The sequence below is a fragment of the Tachyglossus aculeatus genome, chromosome 4 (genome assembly GCF_015852505.1).
Source record: "Tachyglossus aculeatus isolate mTacAcu1 chromosome 4, mTacAcu1.pri, whole genome shotgun sequence".
Lineage (NCBI taxonomy): Eukaryota > Metazoa > Chordata > Mammalia > Monotremata > Tachyglossidae > Tachyglossus > Tachyglossus aculeatus.
Window position 1 is genome coordinate 121,251,712 of NC_052069.1, and position 20,658 is coordinate 121,272,369.

The following is a 20,658-nucleotide window of genomic DNA, read 5'->3' on the forward strand; positions in this document are numbered from 1 at the left end:
GAAACTACAACAAAAAAATACCAACTCTGGATCCAAACCTACCTCCAACTGGCCTGGAGGCCATCCCACTAGCCTCGCATGGTGTAAGAGGTTACCTACTGTCCTTCTAGTTACCTTGGCAAGTAAGAGCTTGAAGAAAGACCTTTTCTGACTCCTTGAGAGCAGCTGGCCATGTGGAATCAGTCTTTTCTAGGTGACTGGTCCTCAGGTTGCCTCCCTGGTAATAGAAATGGGATGGAATGGAATTGAAAGTCAAAAGGGCCCTGTAATCATTTTACAGACTGCCGGGGGCCCCATGCTCAACCACCAGCATTATAACTATGGGTAATGTACTAGTGACTGAATTACAATCAAAGCAGCCATAAGACCACAGAATGTGCACTGAGCTTATTTAAAGTATATAGAGTCGGACTATGATCTGCCGCCAGCATAATATGGGCAAATCAATATCCATTCACTCCCTCAAACTGGGGCCAAAAAGGCTTTGATTAGAAGGGGTAACTGAACAAAAAGTTTTAATTATAAACTTATTCCTTAGGGGAATTTTGGGTATCAGGTTCTCATCCCCTTTACCCCTTCTCTCCCAAATTAATTTGTAAGATCAACTTCAGGGCAAAAGCTAGGGCCCAGACTCTTTCTCCTCCTTTAACTTTTATTTTACCCTTTTCCCTTTTATTCTTCCCTTTTCCCTTTTATTCCTTGCTCTCTCCTTGCTGTCGCTCCCTTATTTCTCACTCTCCTCTCTTTTTGCTCACTTCTGCTGGTTTGTTGCTTCTCCCCTATTCTCTTACTGCTTCCTCCAACTTTCCTCTTTCATCTTTCCTCGTTTCTCCCCCTAATTTCTCAGGTGGTCTCCACACAGTTTGAAGCTGTTTTCAAAACGAGAAGGTAAAATCAGACCATTTTATGATGCACCGGTTCACTTACACTTCAAAGTAATCAGAAGAGTTTCTTGTATTGGGCATTATGGAGGAACAGGGTTACATGGAAAAAGTGAATCTGAACACTCAGTTCAAACCTCTATGTGTGAGGAGTGGGATCAGGAGTGAGCACTTCCCCTCTTTATCCCTCTTCACCAGAGGTCTGGTCACTCAGTATCTTGCCAAATTCATTGTATGTGGTGTTTGGAAAAAATTCCCTTTGATCCTCCTCAGTTCAATCAATGGCATATGCTGAGAGCTTTACACTCTGCAGAGCACTATACTAAGCACTCAGAGAGGACAATAGAGGTAGTATATGTAATTCTTGCCCTGAAGGAGCTGACGATCTAGTGGGAGAAACTGACATGAAAATAAATTATAGAAAAGGGAGCCAAATGGAAGGAAATATATCTAAGTGCTTTAGATGGGAGGTAGAGTGAGACAGTGTTATGTGGATAGGTGACACAGAAGGGCATGGCACTCATGGGGGAGATGAAATAGTCAAAGAAGGCTTCTGGAGGAGCTTTGAAAATGGGGAGAGAGTAGTCTCTTGGCAATGAGGCAGGAGAGAGGGTGTGAGCAAGGGGTTAATGTCAAGAGAGCTGAGAATGAAGACAGTAGGTTGGGAATAGAAGAATGAACTTTATGGGCTGAGGTATAGAAGGAGAACATTATTAAAGCTCCATCTCCTCCATGAAACCTTCCCAGGTTAATCTTGGTCATTCTGGGTATCAACTAGCACATATATGTGCATTTCTGTACATGATGTGGATGTTTCTGTCTGCAACAGAATACATGTTTTATGCTTGGTACCTTTTTCACTTTTGCCTAATTTCACTCTTCCTTGCACATCTGGAATTGTATTGTGTGCACCCATTTGACTGTAATCTCCTTGATAGAAGAGGTAGAAGTGATTGATATTGGTGTGTGTGCTTTTGGCAGATATATCCAGTGAGTGACTGCTTATGTTTTCCTTGCCATGGGCATGTAAAGGTTGTCTGTTGCTGCCCTGATGCTTGTATTCCGTTGAGTGACTATAGCAATAGGTTTGTATGGCTGATGAACAGAATGTCCACTGAGGGGAAAATGTAATATTTTAGAAAAGGAAAGCTCATCTGAGTGAGAAAAACAGGAAAATCCATAAACACTAATGCAATAGATTCAAACTTGAAATTAGATGGGACATATAGGATTTGGAAGAGCACTTTCCGAACCAAGAAACTGGGCAGCTGGAAGCCTCAGCTTTGATTTGTTCCTGGATGAACAGTCCATAATGTGTTACTAGGGGGAATTGCCAGGGGAACTAGTTGATTCTTTGTTAAATATTAAGATGCATCTCATTGCAACCATTCCAAGGAAGAAATGCGGTCTAATGGAAAGAGCTTGGGACTGGGAATCAGAAGACCTGGGTTATTCCCTGGTTCACCACTGGCCTTCTGTGTGAGTTTGGGTAAGCCCCTCAACTTCTCTGGGCCTGAATTTCCTAATCGGAAAAATGGGGATCAAAATACACTGTGATCATTGTAGCAGAAAGGAACTTTTAACTTGCATACCCCAGTGCCTAGCATAAAGTAATCACTTAATGAAAATGAAAAGAGCACAGGCCTGGGACTTGGAGGATCTGGGTTCTAATCCTGACTCCACCACTTGGCTGTTGTATGATCTTGGGCAAACCACTTGACTTTTTTGTGCCTCCATTCCCTCATCTGCAAAATGGGGATTCGATACCTGTTCTCCCTTTTACTTAGACTGTGAAACTAATGTGGGACCCAGTTATCTTGTAATAATAATAATAGTTGTGGTATTCAAGTCCTTACTATGTGTCACTGTACTAAGCACTGGGGTAGATATAAGACTATCAGGTTGGACACAGTCCCTGTCCCAAATAAGGCTCACAGTCTCAATGCCCATTGTACAGATTCATTCATTCAATCGTATTTATTGAGCGCTTACTGTGTGCAGAGCACTGTACTAAGCGCTTGGGAAGTACAAGTTGGCAGCATATAGAGACGGTCTCTACCCAACAGTGGGCTCACAGTCTGCTCTACCAGAGACGAGGCCGACAAGTAAAGTGACTTCCCCAAGATCACACACCAGGCAAGTTATGGAGCTGGGATTAGAATCCAGGTCCTTCTGACTCCCAGGTTTGTGCTTTATTCACTAGGCCATGCTTCTTCTGTTTCTACCCCAGTACTTAGTACAGTGTTGGGCACATAGTATGTGCTTAACAAATGCCACAGTTATTATTATTATTATTGTTGTTATTAGCAACAGTTCTTCTCTGGGCAAATACCATCCACGAGGGCATCCCTGGTCATTCTGCTTCTCTCTGCTAGACCACTTCTCTTTGCCCAGGTCCCCTCTTATTATTGGCTGTCTTCCAACCATTGTCAACAGATTGATAATTTTCCTGTTGTACTCTTCCAAGAACTTAATACAGTGCTTTGCACATAGTAGAACACCATTGATTTTTATGCAAAAAGAAAATACACTTTCTTTTGGAAGAAGTCCTGAGGAATGAGCAGTTTCTCCATTATAGAAATTTCCAGGTCTTCACTCTCTCCTCCTTTCCTACATGTGGGGTTAGCACAACAGAGCCCATCACTGTCATGGAGAGCAGTAATCCTAGAATTTCTTCACGTTGTTCTGGTTGAATGGTCCATTGGACTCATCCAATCAATTACATTAAGTGTTTTTTATGGGGAAGAGCACTGTATTAAGCACTTGGGAGAATTCTATGCAGTTCATTCAATCATATTTATTGAGCGCTTACTGTGTGCACAGCACTGTACTAAACTCTTGGAAAGTGCAATTCGGCAACAGATAGAGACAGTCCTTACCCAACAGGCATGATCTCTACCCTGGAGGAGCTTACAATGTAGCCGGGGAAGACAGACATTAAAATAAATTACAAGTAGGGGAAAGCAACAAAGTTTAAAAATATATACATAAATGCAACTGGGGATATTGTGGGGACTGGAGAGAGGTGAGTGCCCATAGAATCAGGTGACACAAGTGCTGAGGTAGTCATGTTGGTGGCAGTGGGAGGGGAGATGAGAGATTGAAGGAAGGCCTCCTTTAGGAGGTGGAATTTTAGAAGGGCTTTGAAGATGAGGAGAGCAGTTGTCTTCTTGATTTGCAGGGGGAGGGAATTCCAGGCAGAGGGAGGGCATGATTAAGAGGCCAAAGGTGCGAAGAGGAGAGCAAGACACTGAACGAATCTTGAGGAACCAAGCATGAAGGCTGGATTATAATGGAAGGGGAGTGAGGATAGGTTGAGGCAGGGGGGATTGCTGATTTAGCGCCTTAAAAGCAATGGTCAGGGGATTTTGCTTGATGCAGAGCTGAATGGGCAGTCACTGGGAGATTTTGAGTAGTTCATTCAGTCATATCTATTGAGCACTTACTGTGTGCCAAGCACTGTATTATATGCTTGAGAGAGTATAATGTAACCACAGACACATTCCTGCCCACAACGAACTCACAATCTAGAGGGGGAGATAGACATTAATATAAATAAATTGCAAATATATACATTTGTGCTGTGGGAATGGCTGAGAGAATAAATGAAGAAGCAGTGGGGAATGGTCTACCAAATAATGTTCTAGAAAAAGGATCCAGGCAACAGAGTTAAGTATCAAGTGGAGAGGGGAAAGGGGCGATGCAGGGAGGCCTATAAGAAGGTTATGGTATTTGGTATTGATAATGAACAATTATGGTATTTAAGCTTTTACTGTGTGAGAAGCACTGTTCTAAGAGCTGAGGTTGATACAAGGTAAGCAGGTTGTCCCACGTGGGGCTCAGGCATGGAGAAGTTAAATGAGTTGCCCAAAGTCACACAGCTGATAAATGGTGGAGCTGGGATTAGAACCCATGACCTCTGACTCCCAAACCCATGCTCTTTCCACTAAGCCATGCTGCTTCTTGTCATGTATCAATGGTGAAGTGTCTGACTGGAGTTCAGAAGGTTATATAATTAAATCACATTGGGATCAGAAGCAGTATTGCCTAGTGGATAGGGCTCAGGCCTGGGAATAAGAAGGACATGGGTTCTAATACCAGCTTCACCACTTTTCTGCTGTGAGATCTTGGGCAAATCACTTTAATTACCTGTGCCTCAGTGACCTCATATGTGAAATGGGGATTAATATTATGAGCTCTGTGGACCATGGACTGTGTCCAACTTGATTAGCTTGTATCCACTTCAGCTCTCAGTACAGTGTCTGGCACATAGTAAGAGCTTAACAAGTACCATTTTAAAACAACAACAACAAAAAATGTCTGGACCAATGTAGTGGCTGTTTGGGTGGAGAGGAAGGGGCAGATTTTGGAGAATGTTATGAAGAAAGAACCAAGATGATTTAGTGACTGAATATGCTGGTTGAAAGAGAGAAGGGAGTCAAGAATAATACCAAGACTGTGGATTTAAGAGTTGGGAAAGTTAAGGCAGAGGAGAGGATTTAATAATAATAATGATGATGATGACATTTATTATGCGCTTACTATGTGCAAAGCACTGTTCTAAGTGCTAGGGAGGTTATAAGGTGATCAGGTTGTCCCACAGGGGGCTCACAGTCTTAATCCCCATTTTCCAGATGAGGTAACTGAGGCACAGAGAAGATAAATGACTTGCCCAAAGTCACACAGCTGACAATTGGCAGATCTGGGATTTGAACCTCTGACTCCAGAGCCTGTGCTCTTTCCACTGAGCCACGCTGCTTGGGGGAGAAGATGTCTTCCTCATTATCTTATTAGGTAACTGTAGGATCTGAGGGTGGCAAAAATCTTACCCTCATGCACTGCTTCCATTTCCAAGAAAAGGTTGGCCCCTCTTGGCTGCTTCTCCTACCTCTATGCTATCCAGAAAGAGTGGAGAGAAGCATATTAATAGACTCTTCTTTTCCTAATCCCCCTTCCTTGGATTCCTCTGCCTCCCTCCAGATTCCTTAAATTGTTTTTCTGCAGCATGAGGCACGTGCTCCCAGACTTCATGGATGTCTGAAAAAACAGAGCAGAAAAATAAGTATGCTTAGCCAAGCTATACAACAACTAAGGGGATAATATAATGAATGTACACATACACAGAGAGAAGAGAGGGAAATTGTTTAGGGTGGTATAACTAGGAGTAATGGCATCCAATTCCATCAAGTCACCATCTATTTTCAAATCTAATCTGAAAAGATATGTTTTTCTCCCTTGCCAATACCTCTTAATTTCTTTCTTTCCCACCATTCTTTAGCTCAGTAAACTGTATTATTTATCTCGGCAGAGCATTTTTGGAAAACAGTTTGTGTGAATGATGTTGTACCAATGAAGTTGAATTGTGCAGCTTTGAAGCAGAGTCTGGGAAAATTAATGCTGACAATCAGGGAGTGTTTCTGTACTCAAGGATCCTCCCTGCTGCCACAGAATTGTCTGTAAGAGAACAGCTGAGATGTAGGTCATTTGGAACTGAACTAATGAAAGTTTTGAGTGGGTTCTCCCAGGACTCGCCCCTCAGTGACAGGGTTGAGGTCACCCAACAACATGTCTCCCATTGTAATAATAATAATTGTGGTAAAATGCTTATTATGTGCCAAGCACTATACTGAGCACTAGATAGATACAAGATGATCAGGCTGAAAATAGTTCTAGTCCCTCATGGGGCTTGTGGTCTAACAGATGAGGAGTGATGAGGCTGTGGGACTCACGGTATAACAGATGATGAAACTGAGGCATAGATAAGTTTGTGACTTTTTTCCAAGATCACACAGGCAGTTGGGGTAGCTGGGATTAGAACCCAGGTCCTCTGACTCTCAGATCCATACTTTTTGCACTAGGCCACTCTGTTTCTCATAGTGTTGCCTAATTGTACAAACTCATTGGCCATCCCCAGCATTTATATACCTCAGCACTTTTGTATACATGCAATTCAGCTGTACATTCAAATACCCTATTTGTAAATATTGTTCTGTCTGTCTCCCCCTTTAGATTGTAATCTCCTTGCATGTGGAGAATGTGTCTTCATTGTGTCCTTTCCAAGCTACTAATACAGTGAATTGAACCCAGTGGGAGCAAAATTCATACTATTTCTACTATTATTTCTATTACTATTACTAATAATGATGATTCTAGAGATGAAGCTACTTCCCTGCTGGAGAATGGATTCTTTACAGAAGGAAACAGTATTAAGAGAATGCAGGATCCCTGAAGCAAACTAGGTAGTTAAGCAGTCCGTCAGTGGAATTTATTGGTAGCATACTGTGTGCAGAGCACTGTACCGAGTGCTAGAGAGAGTACAAAACAACAGAGTTGGTAGGCACATTTTTGCCCACAGGGAGCTTACAATCTAGAGGGGGTTAGGGTAGGAGAGGTAAGGATACTCTCTAACTTAGTCTACTGGGCTTCTTTGAACTGAGGGGTAGCATGGCCTAATGGAAAGAGCACAAGCCTGGGAGTCAGAGGACCTGGCTTAGAACTCAAGGTCTGCCACTTGACTACTCTGTGACCCTGGGCAAGTGATTTAACTTCCCTATGCCTGTTACCTCATCAGTAAAATGGGGATTAAGACCTTGAGCCCCATGCGGGACATGGACTGTGTCCAACCTGACTGTCCTGTATCTATCCCAGTAGTTGGCAGAGTATAAATGCTTAACAAATACTATTAAAACAAAACAAAGCAAAAAAAAGTGTTCTGCACACTCACTGGGACTAATTAATCACAGTATGAACCCTCATTCTTCCCAGTCTTAAGGCAGGTGGAGATGGAGGGCCCTGGGGAGTGGAAAGGAAAACTGGATTCACAGAAAAACTTTGGAGTGGATCAGAGGTATGAAGAAAAATATAAGAGCTTGGATAGACAGCCAGATTTTGGTTATGCTTATCCAGGCTCGGGTGACTAAATCCCAATCTCAGAACCTCATTTTGCCTGCTGCTGTCATCCTCACCAAGTCTGGAGAAAGACATTCATTCCCTTTAAACTTCCCTCTGCCAGCAGGAAACTGACTGATGTTCAAACTGGGGTATGTAGCTTCTTAAGATGTGTTGCTTTGCCCATGTCTTTCTGGGGCCTGAGGACTGAACCTAGCAGGGATGCATCATTCACTGTCCATTAGCCCAAGTCTGTTCTAGGGGTCAGATAGGGAGACTGAGGCTGTCCAGTGTGTCGAAATCATTCATCACTGTTACTCCAAGTCAGTTGATTGTTGCACCCGGATTCCAACTCCCAGCTTTGAAGTCGTGACCCATTGCCTTGTGCACAGACCTCCAAGCACCACCTCCAATGGAGAGGACTGATCCTTGGCAACACTTCATTCTTTAAAGGCTATTTGAGAAGACATGTCTGGCAGACCAGTAAGCTCTGAATAAGCACAAGCAGTTTTAGTTATTCATAGGGGAGATGTTACTGGGACGAATAGCAATAAACCAAATGGCTTATTTTAATGATGACCTTCAGGAATTAAATAAAAATACAATAAGCATGGTAGATTAGGAAGAACAAGCCATTTAAACAGAAACATGCTTTGTAAAAACAACATGACAGATAAAGCAGGGCTCAACCTCAGGAAATAGTGAGGGAGGATGAGTCCCTCATGATCAGTCTGATCGGCGGGGCGGTGGGGGGCTTGAGTCCATTGAATATTTCAGGAGTTGCGGCCTGTTTTGAAAATAAAGTGGTAGATGAAAAGGCTATCACTGTGTTTCTTTATGCTTTCAGTAAAACCAAGCACAGGGGAGGGCGAAGACGGAGATGGAGTCAGCATGGAGCCGGAAGGCATGGCGTAACAATTCCCCAACTTTAATATCTGCTGTTTCATTTTATATTCATCATGTCAGCATAATCTGCTTTTATGGGAATCTTCTTGGTTCCCAACCAAATGCAATTTAGGCCCTTTTTCCTTCAAGTCTGATTGTAATGTGACTTGAAGACTTCAATGAAATGTTTATGTGTAAGGATGGTAGAAAGAGAGAAGGGAAGAAATGCAATTGAAAAAAATCAATCAGAGGAGAGTTGGACTCATCTCTCTCACATTCTCACTCCTGGACTCTGACCTTGTCTTCAGGATGACAGGTCAGTTTTCTTTTGAAGACTTACCCACTCACCTCAAAGAGAAATTATGAGGGCAGGGATATATGCATTCAGCCTGCTACTTAAACTATGTCCAATCAGAGGTTGTGGTTCTAATCCTGACTCTGCCACTTGTCAGCTGTGTGACTTTAGGAAAGTCACTTAACTTCTGTGTGCCTCAGTTACCTCATCTGTAAAATGGGGATTAAGACCGTGAGCCTTTCATAGAACAACCTGATAACATTTTATCTACCCCAGTGCTTCGAACAGTGATTGGTACATAGTGAGTGCTTAACATACCATCATTATTGTTATTATCTGTATCTACAGCAGGACTTAGTATAGTGAACGACAGTAAGCATTTAAAAAGAACCATAAAAAGAACATTTCAATGAATTACTAAGCTCTGCGCAAAAAACAGAGGTGGTTCCTTCTCTCGGTCAAGTGAAGTTCCTCCCCCAACCCTCTCTGCTCCCCAGGATTGTGAAGTATTTGAGAGAGCCCTGCAATGTTGCTGTTATCATTCAGTATTTACCGTGTTCCAGTTGTTGCTGTTGTGAGTTAACATTTACTGTCTGCTGGCAGCGCATTCAGAGTGAACAAAACATGGAAATCAACACAGTCCCTGCCGCTGGGCTAAATTGGTTTCTCGCAAGTCTGATATGGAAGAGGGAGGCCCAACTTGTATGTAATCAGATGGAACCTTTATTAAGATTTCCCAGCGTGTGTAGGGACACCCCAATGGCTTTCCAATAAGAGATAGGCAGTCAAGCTACAACACAGGAAGAAAAGATATGGATTCTTATAAGAGCTATGTGCTACAAGGCAGCAGATGTGGAAAGAGAACATTTCTCCTTAAGTGATTCAGAAGTGAGTTTTGTCAGTAAGGGTTTGAGACTCAAACCTTCGAGGTGTAGGAGCACTTGAGGTGTTGGTTTCCCAGAGATTTCTGTTGGGGTTCCATGTGCATCCTAGTCAACGCACATGGGAAGCAGCAGGGGCTTGGGAGTCAGAGGATCTGGGTTCTAATCCTAGCTCTTCCCCTTGCCTGCTGTCTGACCTTGGGCATGTCAATTCAATTTTTGGTGCCTCAGTTTCCTCATCTGTTAAATAGTGACTAAATATACATCCTCCTTACTATTTAGACTGTTGAACCCCATGTGGGACAGGGGCTATTCTTATATCCACCTTGGTGTTTATTAATAATTATAGTATTTAAGTGCTTACTACATGCCAGGCACTAAACTAAAGAAGCAGCATGGCTTAGTGGAGAAAGCGTGGGCTTGGGAGTCAGAGGTCATGGGTTCTAATCCCAGCTCTGCCACTTATCAGCATGTGACCTTGGGCAAGTCACTTAACTTCTCTGTGCCTCAGTTCCTGCATCTTTAAAATGGGGATAAACTCTGTGAGCCCCACTCGGGACAATCTGATTACCTTTTATCTACTCCAGCGCTTAGAACAGTGCATGGCACATTGTAAGCACTTAACAAATAGCATCATTATTATTAATAAGTGCTGAAGTGGATATAAACAAATCAGGTTAGACACAGTCCCTGTCCCACGTGGTGCTCATGGTCTCAATCCCCGTTTTGCAGATAAAAGGTAACTGAGGCCCATAGAAGTGAAATGATTTTCCCAAAGCCACACAGCAGACAAGTGGTGGAGCCAGGATTAGACCACGACTCCCAGATACATGCTGTATAAACTAGTGCTGCTCCTCTACAGTTCTGACAGTTCTTGGCATGTAGTGAGGACTTAATAAACATTATTGTTATTACTACTACCATGTGCAGGGGTCATGGGAAAAGGCAGGGGAGGAGGGGGTGGGTGATGTCTTTCCAAAGCTTTTGTTCACAGGATACAGATTCCTACTCCTCCAGTGGTGTCCAACAATACTGAGCTCCAAAACTGACCTGATAAGAACCAATAGTTGTTTGTAGGTTGAAGAAAGGGAAATATAGCCTCTCAAAGAGGCTGTGAAATTGGGAGCTGAGGCAATTCATGATTCTGGAAAAGGAGATGGGGAAATTGCTCTGCTGTGGTCAAACATAATTAGCTGTGCTTGCTGTCTGATGAGGAAACTGTTTTCTTGTGGAATATGTAGTTAAGATACTTAGGTATCAAAAAGCTGGGCTCTATTCCCAAGTTTGATAATGACTGCTGTGTGATCTTAGGAAAGACACACAACCTCTCTGGGCCTAGTTTTTACTTCTATAAATCAAGAATTTTAATGCCCCACCCACCTCAAAGGGAAGCTATGAGGACTGGAGTACATGCATTCAGCTTGCTATTTATACTGTGTCCAACCTGATTATCTTGTAACTATCCCAGTGCTTAGTGCAGTGAATGATACATAGTAAGTACTTAAAAAGAACCATACAAAGAACATTTCAATAAATTATTAAGCTCTGCTCAAAACATAGATGCTACTACTCTCCTTTCCATACAAAAATAATAAATGCTAAAGATGGTATTTAAATGCTTACTAAATGCTAAGCACTGGGCAAAATACAACAAAATAGAGACAGTCCCTGTCCACATGAGGGTAACAGTGTGAGGGGGGTTGGGGTGGGGATGTAGATTAGGTAGTCCCATTTATTGAGATGAGGAAACTGAGGCACAGAGAAGTTGAGTGACTTGCCCAAGGTAAACCAGGAAGCAAGTGGTAGAGCCAGAATTAGAATGCAAATCTCTTGACTCTTAGGCCTGTGCTCTTTCCAATAGGCCAATGTGCTTCCCATACAGATGAAAAACATAGATGATAGAGAAGCAGCATGGCTCAGTGGAAAGAGCATGGGCTTGGGAGTCAGAAGTCATGATTTCAAGTCCCAGCTCCACCGCTTGTCAGCTTTGTGACTTTGGGCAAGTCACTTCACTTCTCTGTGCCTCAGCTACCTCATCTGTAAAATGGGGATTAAGATTGTGAGCCCCACATGGGACAACCTGATCACCTTGTATGCTCCCCAGCGCTTAGAACAGTCCTTTGCACATAGTAAGTGCTAAACAAATACTGCAATTATTATTATTATGATTGCCTCCTCTCACAGCCTGACAGACACTCAGATTGTCCAGAGAGGGAAGCTCAGTTTAGAACCCCTCTCAGGTAGTAAGGCAAATGTCAAACCTGAATTACAAAGAGCTCGTGCTTGCTGGTTAAGTGGGGATAATAAGCTCTGAGGACAAACTCCCTCCTCACATTTGGACCTAAGCAATACTGGCCAATATCTTGCATGTATCGATGGAATAATTAGCAGGGTGCTGAACAAGGAAGTCTGCCATAATAGCTTAACCTTGTTTCTTTGGCTCCCTGCCAGGGGCACAGCTGCGGGGCCCAGTGTGTGGTGACAGGGCAGGGGAAATCTGATTGACAGGCCCCTAAGTGGAAAGGAAAGAAGCCTGTCTCTGGTTTTGCCCTGAGAACAACAGGCAACTTGTTTGCTGCTTTTTAGCCCCACTTGGCAAGTAGTATTTGCCCAGAGAACCCACAGTAAGGAGAGAAGCAGATCCCACAAGCGTTTTGGAAATGGGGTGGAAGTGTAGGATGGTGATAATACTTTGTCAGTAGAGCTCTATTTTTCTACAGATCTTTCATGTTAGTTTTCATTTTAATGCAACAACAACTCTGAGAGGAAAGGAGGAGCAGGTATCCTGCTGCCCACTTTGAAGAAGAGGAAACTTAGGTCCAGAGAGGTTAAGGGATTTGCCTATGGTCTCAAAGCACAATAGACTCAGGAATAAATCTCTTAGGCCTCAGACCTAGGATTTTCTGCTAGGTCATAGTGTCACAAAAGTTGGACTACTTCCCGAAACTCCACCATATGGGAGCTCACCATTTTCTAAAGGTTTCCCACAGATTGTAGGAGAAAAGGCTGAGAGGGAGTGACAGTACCACATTTCTTTATGCAGTGGAGCCAGCCCCTCAGTGAATCTGTTGGAGTCTTGTCAACAGTTGTGTGGCTATATTTTGTCTGTGGGTCCTCTAAGGACAGGATCTCTGGCTTCTGGTCTCTGGGAGTTCCTCTTTCCTAATATGCTGTCATCAAATTGGCTTAAATATTAGAGAGTTACTGTGATCTATGCTGAATGTGACTTTGTCACCCTATTCCACTTAGGCTATTTGATTTTACCAATTTCCAATTATGGTGTGAAGATTGAAATCAGTATGAACACATACTCTATTGTATTCTGTGAAGTACTTAATAATGTGATTTGCACAAGCTACAAACTCAGTAAATACCATTTATTGATGTAGAGTGAGGATTCCAGCCCACCTTCAAAATAGGGCAGTAGGATGGGAGGGGTTTCTTCCAGGGGCTGTACAAAGTCCCAGATGAAATCCCTGGTTCTCCTTTTGTTATTTACATTCTGATGAATGGATGAGACAGGGCCCCAAAGAATGAATGATAGAGTCTGCAGGGACCCTGGTCTCCTCTCTTCAGGTGCCTTTCCCCTGATGTCTGAGCAGGAGGAGATGCTGTGCCCGCTGGAGATTTTCTGCTGGAAACAGAGCAGGAGGGTGAGGGATGAGCCCTGCAGGGGGATCTCATATAATGGTTGGTTGGATACCCTTGGAGGTCCATTTAGAATAGGCTCGTTTAATGCTTTGTGGCTTTAACTGGGCTTTGCGATCCTCAGCCAGTCTCTGTGTGGCTCTCCATTATTGGAGAGCAGGCAGCAGTCAGTGGAAACAGCAACAGCAGGAACAGAATGAAGAAAACAGGGCTTATGATGTGCATATGTTTGCCTTCCCTGCTGCCCCATGGGAATTAGAAGGCTGTAGGGGAGCCTAAAGTGAAGTGAATGGAAATGGTGGTAGAGGGGCATACGACTCTGATTATGAACCTGGGGGTGCAGCAGAAAACCTGCTGTGCCTGGCTGTTTGCTCTTCAGTTCCAAACTTTTTTCAGTGCTGTGAACCCGAACTCACCCAGTCCCATCCCCCAGGCCAATTCAATCTACTCTGGAGTATCCAGGACCATGTGTGAGTGATGGAGGAGGCAGGTGATTCAAGTGGGCCTTGTCCTTGGCCAAGTGAGTGAGACGGGGTGGGTGAGGAGGAGATGTCTGCTCTGAACCAGAACCAAGTAGATCAGGTCATTCTAAAGACTTTCTAGAGGACTTCAGCCGGCCCCCACTTTCTTTCAGGCTGGACATATTTGCCTGGTAGCTCTTCAGGTGCTTCTTTGGGAGAGGTGGTAGAACACCCCATCTGCTGCCTGTCCATAGCCCAGTTAAATTTGACTTTGATCAGAAGAAATGGCTTCTGCTTTTTCTATCTTCTACCTGTGAATGAAGCACATTAGACTCTCGAGACTGGCTTTCTGAAGATGTTACCTTATCACTGACTCTCTGCCCAAGGTCATTGGCACTCAGTACACATTGTGAAGGCAGTGAAGAGAAAGTATGAAGCTCTTACAGAATTGTAAAATCTCTTTTTGAGCTGAACCCTTGGAAACACCCTTAAACACTTTTCAGGATAAACTTGCTGGTCTGGCTCTGCCTGCCTATCTCCAGTGTGCTTCCCTCCTAGACCTGGGTGTCATCAAGAGAACAGAATGGCTGCTTGCCTCACGCAACCATTTGGCTTGGTTTCTTTCAGAGATGTCGGGCACAGTGGCGGATATCTCCCTGGTGCACTGGAAGCAACAATGGCTGGAGAACGGCACTCTCTACTTCCACGTATCCATGAGCAACGTTGAGCAGCTGTCTCGAGCCACCCCTCCCACGCTGCAAGAGCCTTCAGAGATTGTAGATGAGCAGATGCACATTCTGCACATATCCGTGATGGTGAGTGAACCCAGTCTTCCTAGGTGGGAGGTTGGTAGTTTGGATCAAGTGCTTGCTAGGCCTGACCGAGGACGGGGCTCCAGGAGCCAAGTTGAGGATCTGTCCTGATGTCATTTGAACTGACACGTCCCCATCCATCGCTTGTCAGAAGTGGCAAACAGATTGTTTTTAAAGCAAAATAAAAGGCTCGCCTCTGCCTTGGCCTTTTGATTCTGACCTATGGAAATGTCTGTTCAGCATCTGACACCATTTTCTGCCTGGGCCCAGGGGTCTGCTCTAGGAAACTGAAGACTTCAGGGAACCTTCCCTGGCTTCTTCCTGCACCTATTTACAGATTTCCCCTCCCTGCGCTGCTTCTTAGAAGCAATAACGGTGTTTGTCCTGGTACAGTGGTGCTATGGGTGATCTGTCTGAGCTCAGAGCAAAGGTCCTCAGCATTGCACATTGGTTGGGAAAAATGCGAGGCCATGGACCATATAGACCATTGGATTTCAGGAAATATACACTGGAGTTAGTGTTTGGAATATGTACTCTTGCTCACTGATGCTGATTTATGAGTTTCTTGCATTTAAATGGTCTCATTTTTGCCTGAACAGAGACAAGTAGGTTTGCTGTTTAGGGGGAAAAAAACCCAGCCAGTCATCAACTGAAACGTTGCAACTAACATGTGGCATGTGAGGGGAAAATCAAGACCTTTTGTGTTTCTTGAGGAGAGAGAGAGAGAGAGAGAGAGAGAGTGTGTGTGTGTGTGTGTGTGTGTGTGTGTGTGTGAGAGATTTTTTTCATTTTTTCCCAAGTGATGGAGCCAAACTCTTCACCACATTATGACGTGGCTGTTAATGATCTGCAGTTTACAAACCCATAGTTATGGTAAATGAAGGTTTAAATACCAATGCTATGGAAAAAGAGAGGGTGTTTGCTCAAGTTTAGGTGAGAGATGCACCAGGAGTCTACAGTTATGGGGTGCTGGTGGAAGGGATGCAAAATGCAGAGTTGGGTGCAGGCGCTCTCACTGAGACCTTTCTCACCTTTCTCAATAACAGCAGTTTGATATCCAGGAAATGGATGAATCATCTTCACTCCTTCCCCTTAGTAAATCTGGGATCTCAGCTGGGAAGAGGAGGACCTGGGGAAGACTGCATGCCCCCAAATTTCCTGATTCAGAATTTCACTGGGGTGTAATTTCATCCTGTTTCTAGCTTGCCCCAGTGCTCCTGGCCTCCCTGCCTGTGAAAATAGCGACAATAACTTTGAGAACGTGGGGCTACCAAGAGCCATTCTGAATACAGGAAAACACCTTCAAAAGTGGGCATCCATATGGATAATATAATCCAGATGCTACTGTGTGACATCTTGGATATGGCACCTATTTGGGTAATGGCAGAGGTGGGGAGTTGGTTGTCTCAATTTCTTCATCTGCACAATGGGGGAACAAATTTATTTCCTCCCTAGTTCCCCGAAGGGATGGTGTAAAGAGGAATGATAATGTTCCAGAGTAGGAAGAACTTGTTCCATATTAATAAAGTTAACGCTACTAAGTAGCCCAGGCCTATACAGTAAGAGCGCAGAGCCATCAGAGTTACTCTTGTTTCCATCTTTGGTGATGCTTTTAAGGAGTGTTTTGAGTCTCTACACTTTAGTAGAAAAACAAAGACTTACCCATCCTTTTCACAGGAATTTTGCATCTTCACCTACTCAAGGCAAGTCACTAGAAACTTGCTTGCCATTCTTGTGAATCTGTGGGGTAATCGAGTGGATTTATGGGCTTGATAGGTTCAGTTTAATGTCCCAAATGTCAGGTTCAGTTATACCAAAAGTATAAAACTACAGTCCAGAAGGGGATTATGCAGGGAAGTATTTAAGATCCTACCTCCTTGCAAAGCTTCATGATTTAAATTCTGAGCTACGTCTTTCAGCATCACTGCCACACTCACCTCACTCTCCCTCCCCAAGTAGTAGCTATTAAGATTCCCTGTGAGGCCCATGGTAAGGTGTTAGGCACCCTCAAGGAATCAGCAAATTCCTGCAAACTGTGGCAAGTTGAACCCTCACAGAGACTTTGATTTCCAGTAGCTTGTGAAGGTAATGGAAGAGAGAAAAGAAAGGCAAAGAAACTTCTCTTTGCCCTACCCAACCAGCCAAACCTCAGGAAATCATATCTCAATCATTCAAACAATTGTATTTACTGAACACTGTACTAAGAGCTTTGTTGAGTACACTATCACGGGGTTGGCAGGCATGTACACTGCCCAGACAGGAAGTTTTGTGGACAAAACTGGCTTTTACCTGAGGGTATACTGCCCCCCCCAACCCCCTTTCCGGGTCCTGTCCTGACTGACTCAATCAATCAATCAATCGTATTTATTGAGCGCTTACTATGTGCAGAGCACTGTACGAAGCGCTTGACTCTCCCCGCACCCCGGGAAAAAGGCCCTTGTTATCACCAAGTTACATTAACGAGAACCTCATTCGCACCTACTCAGCCCTAGTGTCCCGCTATCGACCCCCGGCCCACGTCCTCCCCCAGGCCTGGAATGCCCTCCCTCTGCCCATCCACCAAGCTAGCTCTCTTCCTCCCTTCAAGGCCCTACTGAGAGCTCACCTCCTCCAGGAGGCCTTCCCACACTGAGCCCCTTCCTTCCTCTCCCCCTCATCCCCCCTCCATCCCCTGCATCTTACCTCCTTCCCTTCTCCACAGCACCTGTACATAAGTATATATGTTTGTACATATTTATTACTGTATTTATTTATTTATTTATTTATTTTACTTGTACCTATCTAATCCATTTATTTTATTTTGTTAGTATGTTTGGTTTTGTTCTCTGTCTCCCCCTTCTAGACTGTGAGCCCACTGTTGGGTAGGGACTGTCTCTATATGTTGCCAGCTTGTACTTCCCAAGCGCTTAGTACAGTGCTCTGCACACAGTAAGCGCTCAGTAAATACGATTGATTGATTGGAATAGACTCATGAGTGTGAGGAGTGCTGGGTTAGAGGTCAGTGGCAGCTGACATTGGCATTGATCCCCACGTATGGGCCAGTGAACCAGGAAAGTACAAACACTTTGGGAAATTGCAATGATCTAATGTGGAGAAGCAATGTGGCCTTGTGAAAAGAGCCTGGTCCTAGGAGTCCAGAGATCTGGGTCCTAATCTCTTGCTAGCTACATGACCTTGGAAAAGTTATTTAACTCAATGTGCCTCATTTCCCCTACTCCCTTAGGCCTTGAGCCTCATGTAGGAAAGGGATTATCTCAGATGTGATTCAATTGTATTGACTCCTGAACTTAGCCCAGTGCTTGGCATATAGTAAATACTTAACAAATACTATTATTATTATTACTATTACTATTATTATTATGTGCTTAAATGTCACTAATACAATTTAGTATTATTGTTATTAGTAGAACAGAGGGGTTAGGAGGAAGAAAGCAAGGGGACAGGCTGAAATCATGCTGTGCAGATCTGAACTGTGAAGCTGAGAACAGGACAAGGGGCAAAATCAGGAGAGTTAGGCTGGTTCTGTGTCCCAGAGCTGAGTGGATTCACAGATGTGGGAAAAGAGACACAAAAGGAATAAGCAGAGCACATTCCATTTCAACTTCAAGTAAACACAATTCTTTCTCACCTGGTCTCCTTTCACACTTGTTTTTGGTTTTTTGCTTTGTTTTTTAATCTTTCTTTTGGATCCTGCTGGGGTTTTCTTATTCTAATGAAACTCAAGACATGTTTTTGACCAAAAAATTGAAAAAATATGCCTTCACTCCTGGCTGCCACTTGGTGAAATCAGAAAATCCAAACCCAACTGCAGTGGGAATGATTGTAGAATGTGTCTCGTGGTAGACTGGAGTTTCTGCTGTGGCTCAAAATGTAATAGGTGTTAGATGCAGTGTAACCATATTTCATTCCATTGTGGTAATCATCCTCTTCTATAGAGCCATGGTTACAGTGCACCAATTACCCAATTCAAACTTTGGCTGCTAATGCTCCCCAGCTCAAGGGCATCTTTAATAGCAAAATAATACTTGTTTCTCTCTGTTTTTTCCTAATCTCTCCCTGATGAGACATAACATTAATTACCGCAGTTAACAGAAATTCAGTTTCCATTACTGACTGCCACCCTTTTCGTCTTGGCTCCAGCATCCAAAATTCATCTCCCGAATGAAAAGGAAAAGCATGCAAATGTGGGATTTTATTTATTTACCTCTCCACTCCCTCCCCCACTTTGTAGAATATCAAGTAGCAAGGAATCAATGTTTTTATCATTATCTTGGTTGGAGTGCGTGTGTGTGTGCATGTGCTTTTTTCATAATCTAGCTGTCATTTAGGTTTAATTGTGTTGTTTCCTCTCGTGTGGGAGTAAATCTTATCTGTTTTGGATTAAAATTCAATGAAGGTCATAGCAGCTCGAAAACTTACCAGGCTGCTGCAATTAATGTTCATTTGGCTTTGATAAATTGGAGCGTTCCCCACAATAGAACTGGAGTGGATTTCAGAAGCAATAATTCTTCCATTAACTCAATGATTCCCTGTGTGATGAAGGACCCTGTCAAGGCTCTGTTTGTCATCTCTCACTTCAAGGATACGGGCATATGCCTGACATGATTTATCATGATTATTGAGTCTGCTTGTATCAAAACATTTAAAACTGCTAATTATTTTTGCCCCTGTAAATTGCTGAATTAAACAAAATGTAAGTTTTTCATTTTTTTTTCCGGTTCTGTGGTTGACTTGCTTCTGGATTGGTGTGGAGCTATTCCAGTCTCAGTTGTAGGCAGTGGCAGACTGACGTCTGCTTTGGAAACAGAGGTTGTATAGGGAATTGAAAGGTTTCATCCTCATGGCATTTGAAAGGACCAGCTTCTAGGGTGCATCCCAAGCACCATGAGATCTGCCTTGACCAATATCCCACTTCTCAGGGAAAGTCAAGACACTGGGGGCACATTGGAAAACTCTGGTCAGTTACTATCCTTATCCACAGCGGGTGGGATAATGGGAAATAAGTTTAAATTTCCTTCAGCCAATGGTGGCATGTAGAATTTTTCTCCCAGGAAACAGGACAGGCAGAAAACAACATTAGGTACAAGAGGGACTCAAACAAATGCGTGAGAGGTTCTTATCGGGAGGTAAAGTTGTAGGGATCAAGAAGGGTTAAGTTAGTGATGGGTTCAGGATGAGTCATTAGAAGAGAAAATTTGAGCTCTAAAAAGGTGCATCCCTAGAACGAGGATGGATTTCCAGGAGAACAAGCATCACACCAGTCTTACAAACATCTTTTGTTGCCACTGTAAGAAGCAGAATATTGGGTTGGAGAGACCACTGGTCTGATTCAGGATGTTAGTTATCTTCTAGATGCAGTATGTATTCTGTTAAGGAAGCAAGGGTTAAGGTTGAGAGAACTTTGAAACCCATTTGCTTCATCTTTAATGATTTATTAAATTAAGTTTAAACATTAAAAAAATTTAAAACTTAGTTTTTAATATTTTTATTTCTTAAATGATTAGTTTAATTACAGCTCCATGGCACCTTCACTTTCATCAGTAGAATTGATATATATTTTGGTATGTGATATCTGGTTTGATCATTTATTAATTGCACCATAAATGTTTTTCTTTTTTTTTTTTTCTGGGATATTCCCCTTTTCTTCACTTTAGTAGAGAATGGGTAACTGGTACCCATTGTCAGTTTTTACTTATCTCTTGAGTGAGTGTGATCATTCTTCTTACTCCACTGTAACATCTCACATCCAAATCAAGACTTGGAGATTGTTTTGGATTTATGTCAGGGTTCATTACCCCCATATTAAACACATTTGCCTTAACATTGTTATAGACACTAGCTGTTGTTGGCAATATTGAGTATTTTGTTTTGTCACTGTCATTTACAAAAATTGGAATAAGTAATATT

General features: G+C 43.2%; 1 protein-coding gene across 4 annotated transcripts in view; it reads left to right on the forward strand.

Moving 5' to 3' along the window:
• ASTN2 (astrotactin 2) overlaps positions 1-20,658 on the forward strand; it is an 854,016-nt gene that overhangs the window by 111,575 nt on the left and 721,783 nt on the right. For all 4 annotated transcript variants that reach the window (XM_038744812.1, XM_038744813.1, XM_038744815.1 and 1 more), the window contains exon 2: positions 14,567-14,754. In XM_038744812.1, the coding sequence (XP_038600740.1) occupies positions 14,567-14,754 (188 nt within the window). The remainder of the gene's footprint in view (positions 1-14,566; positions 14,755-20,658) is intronic.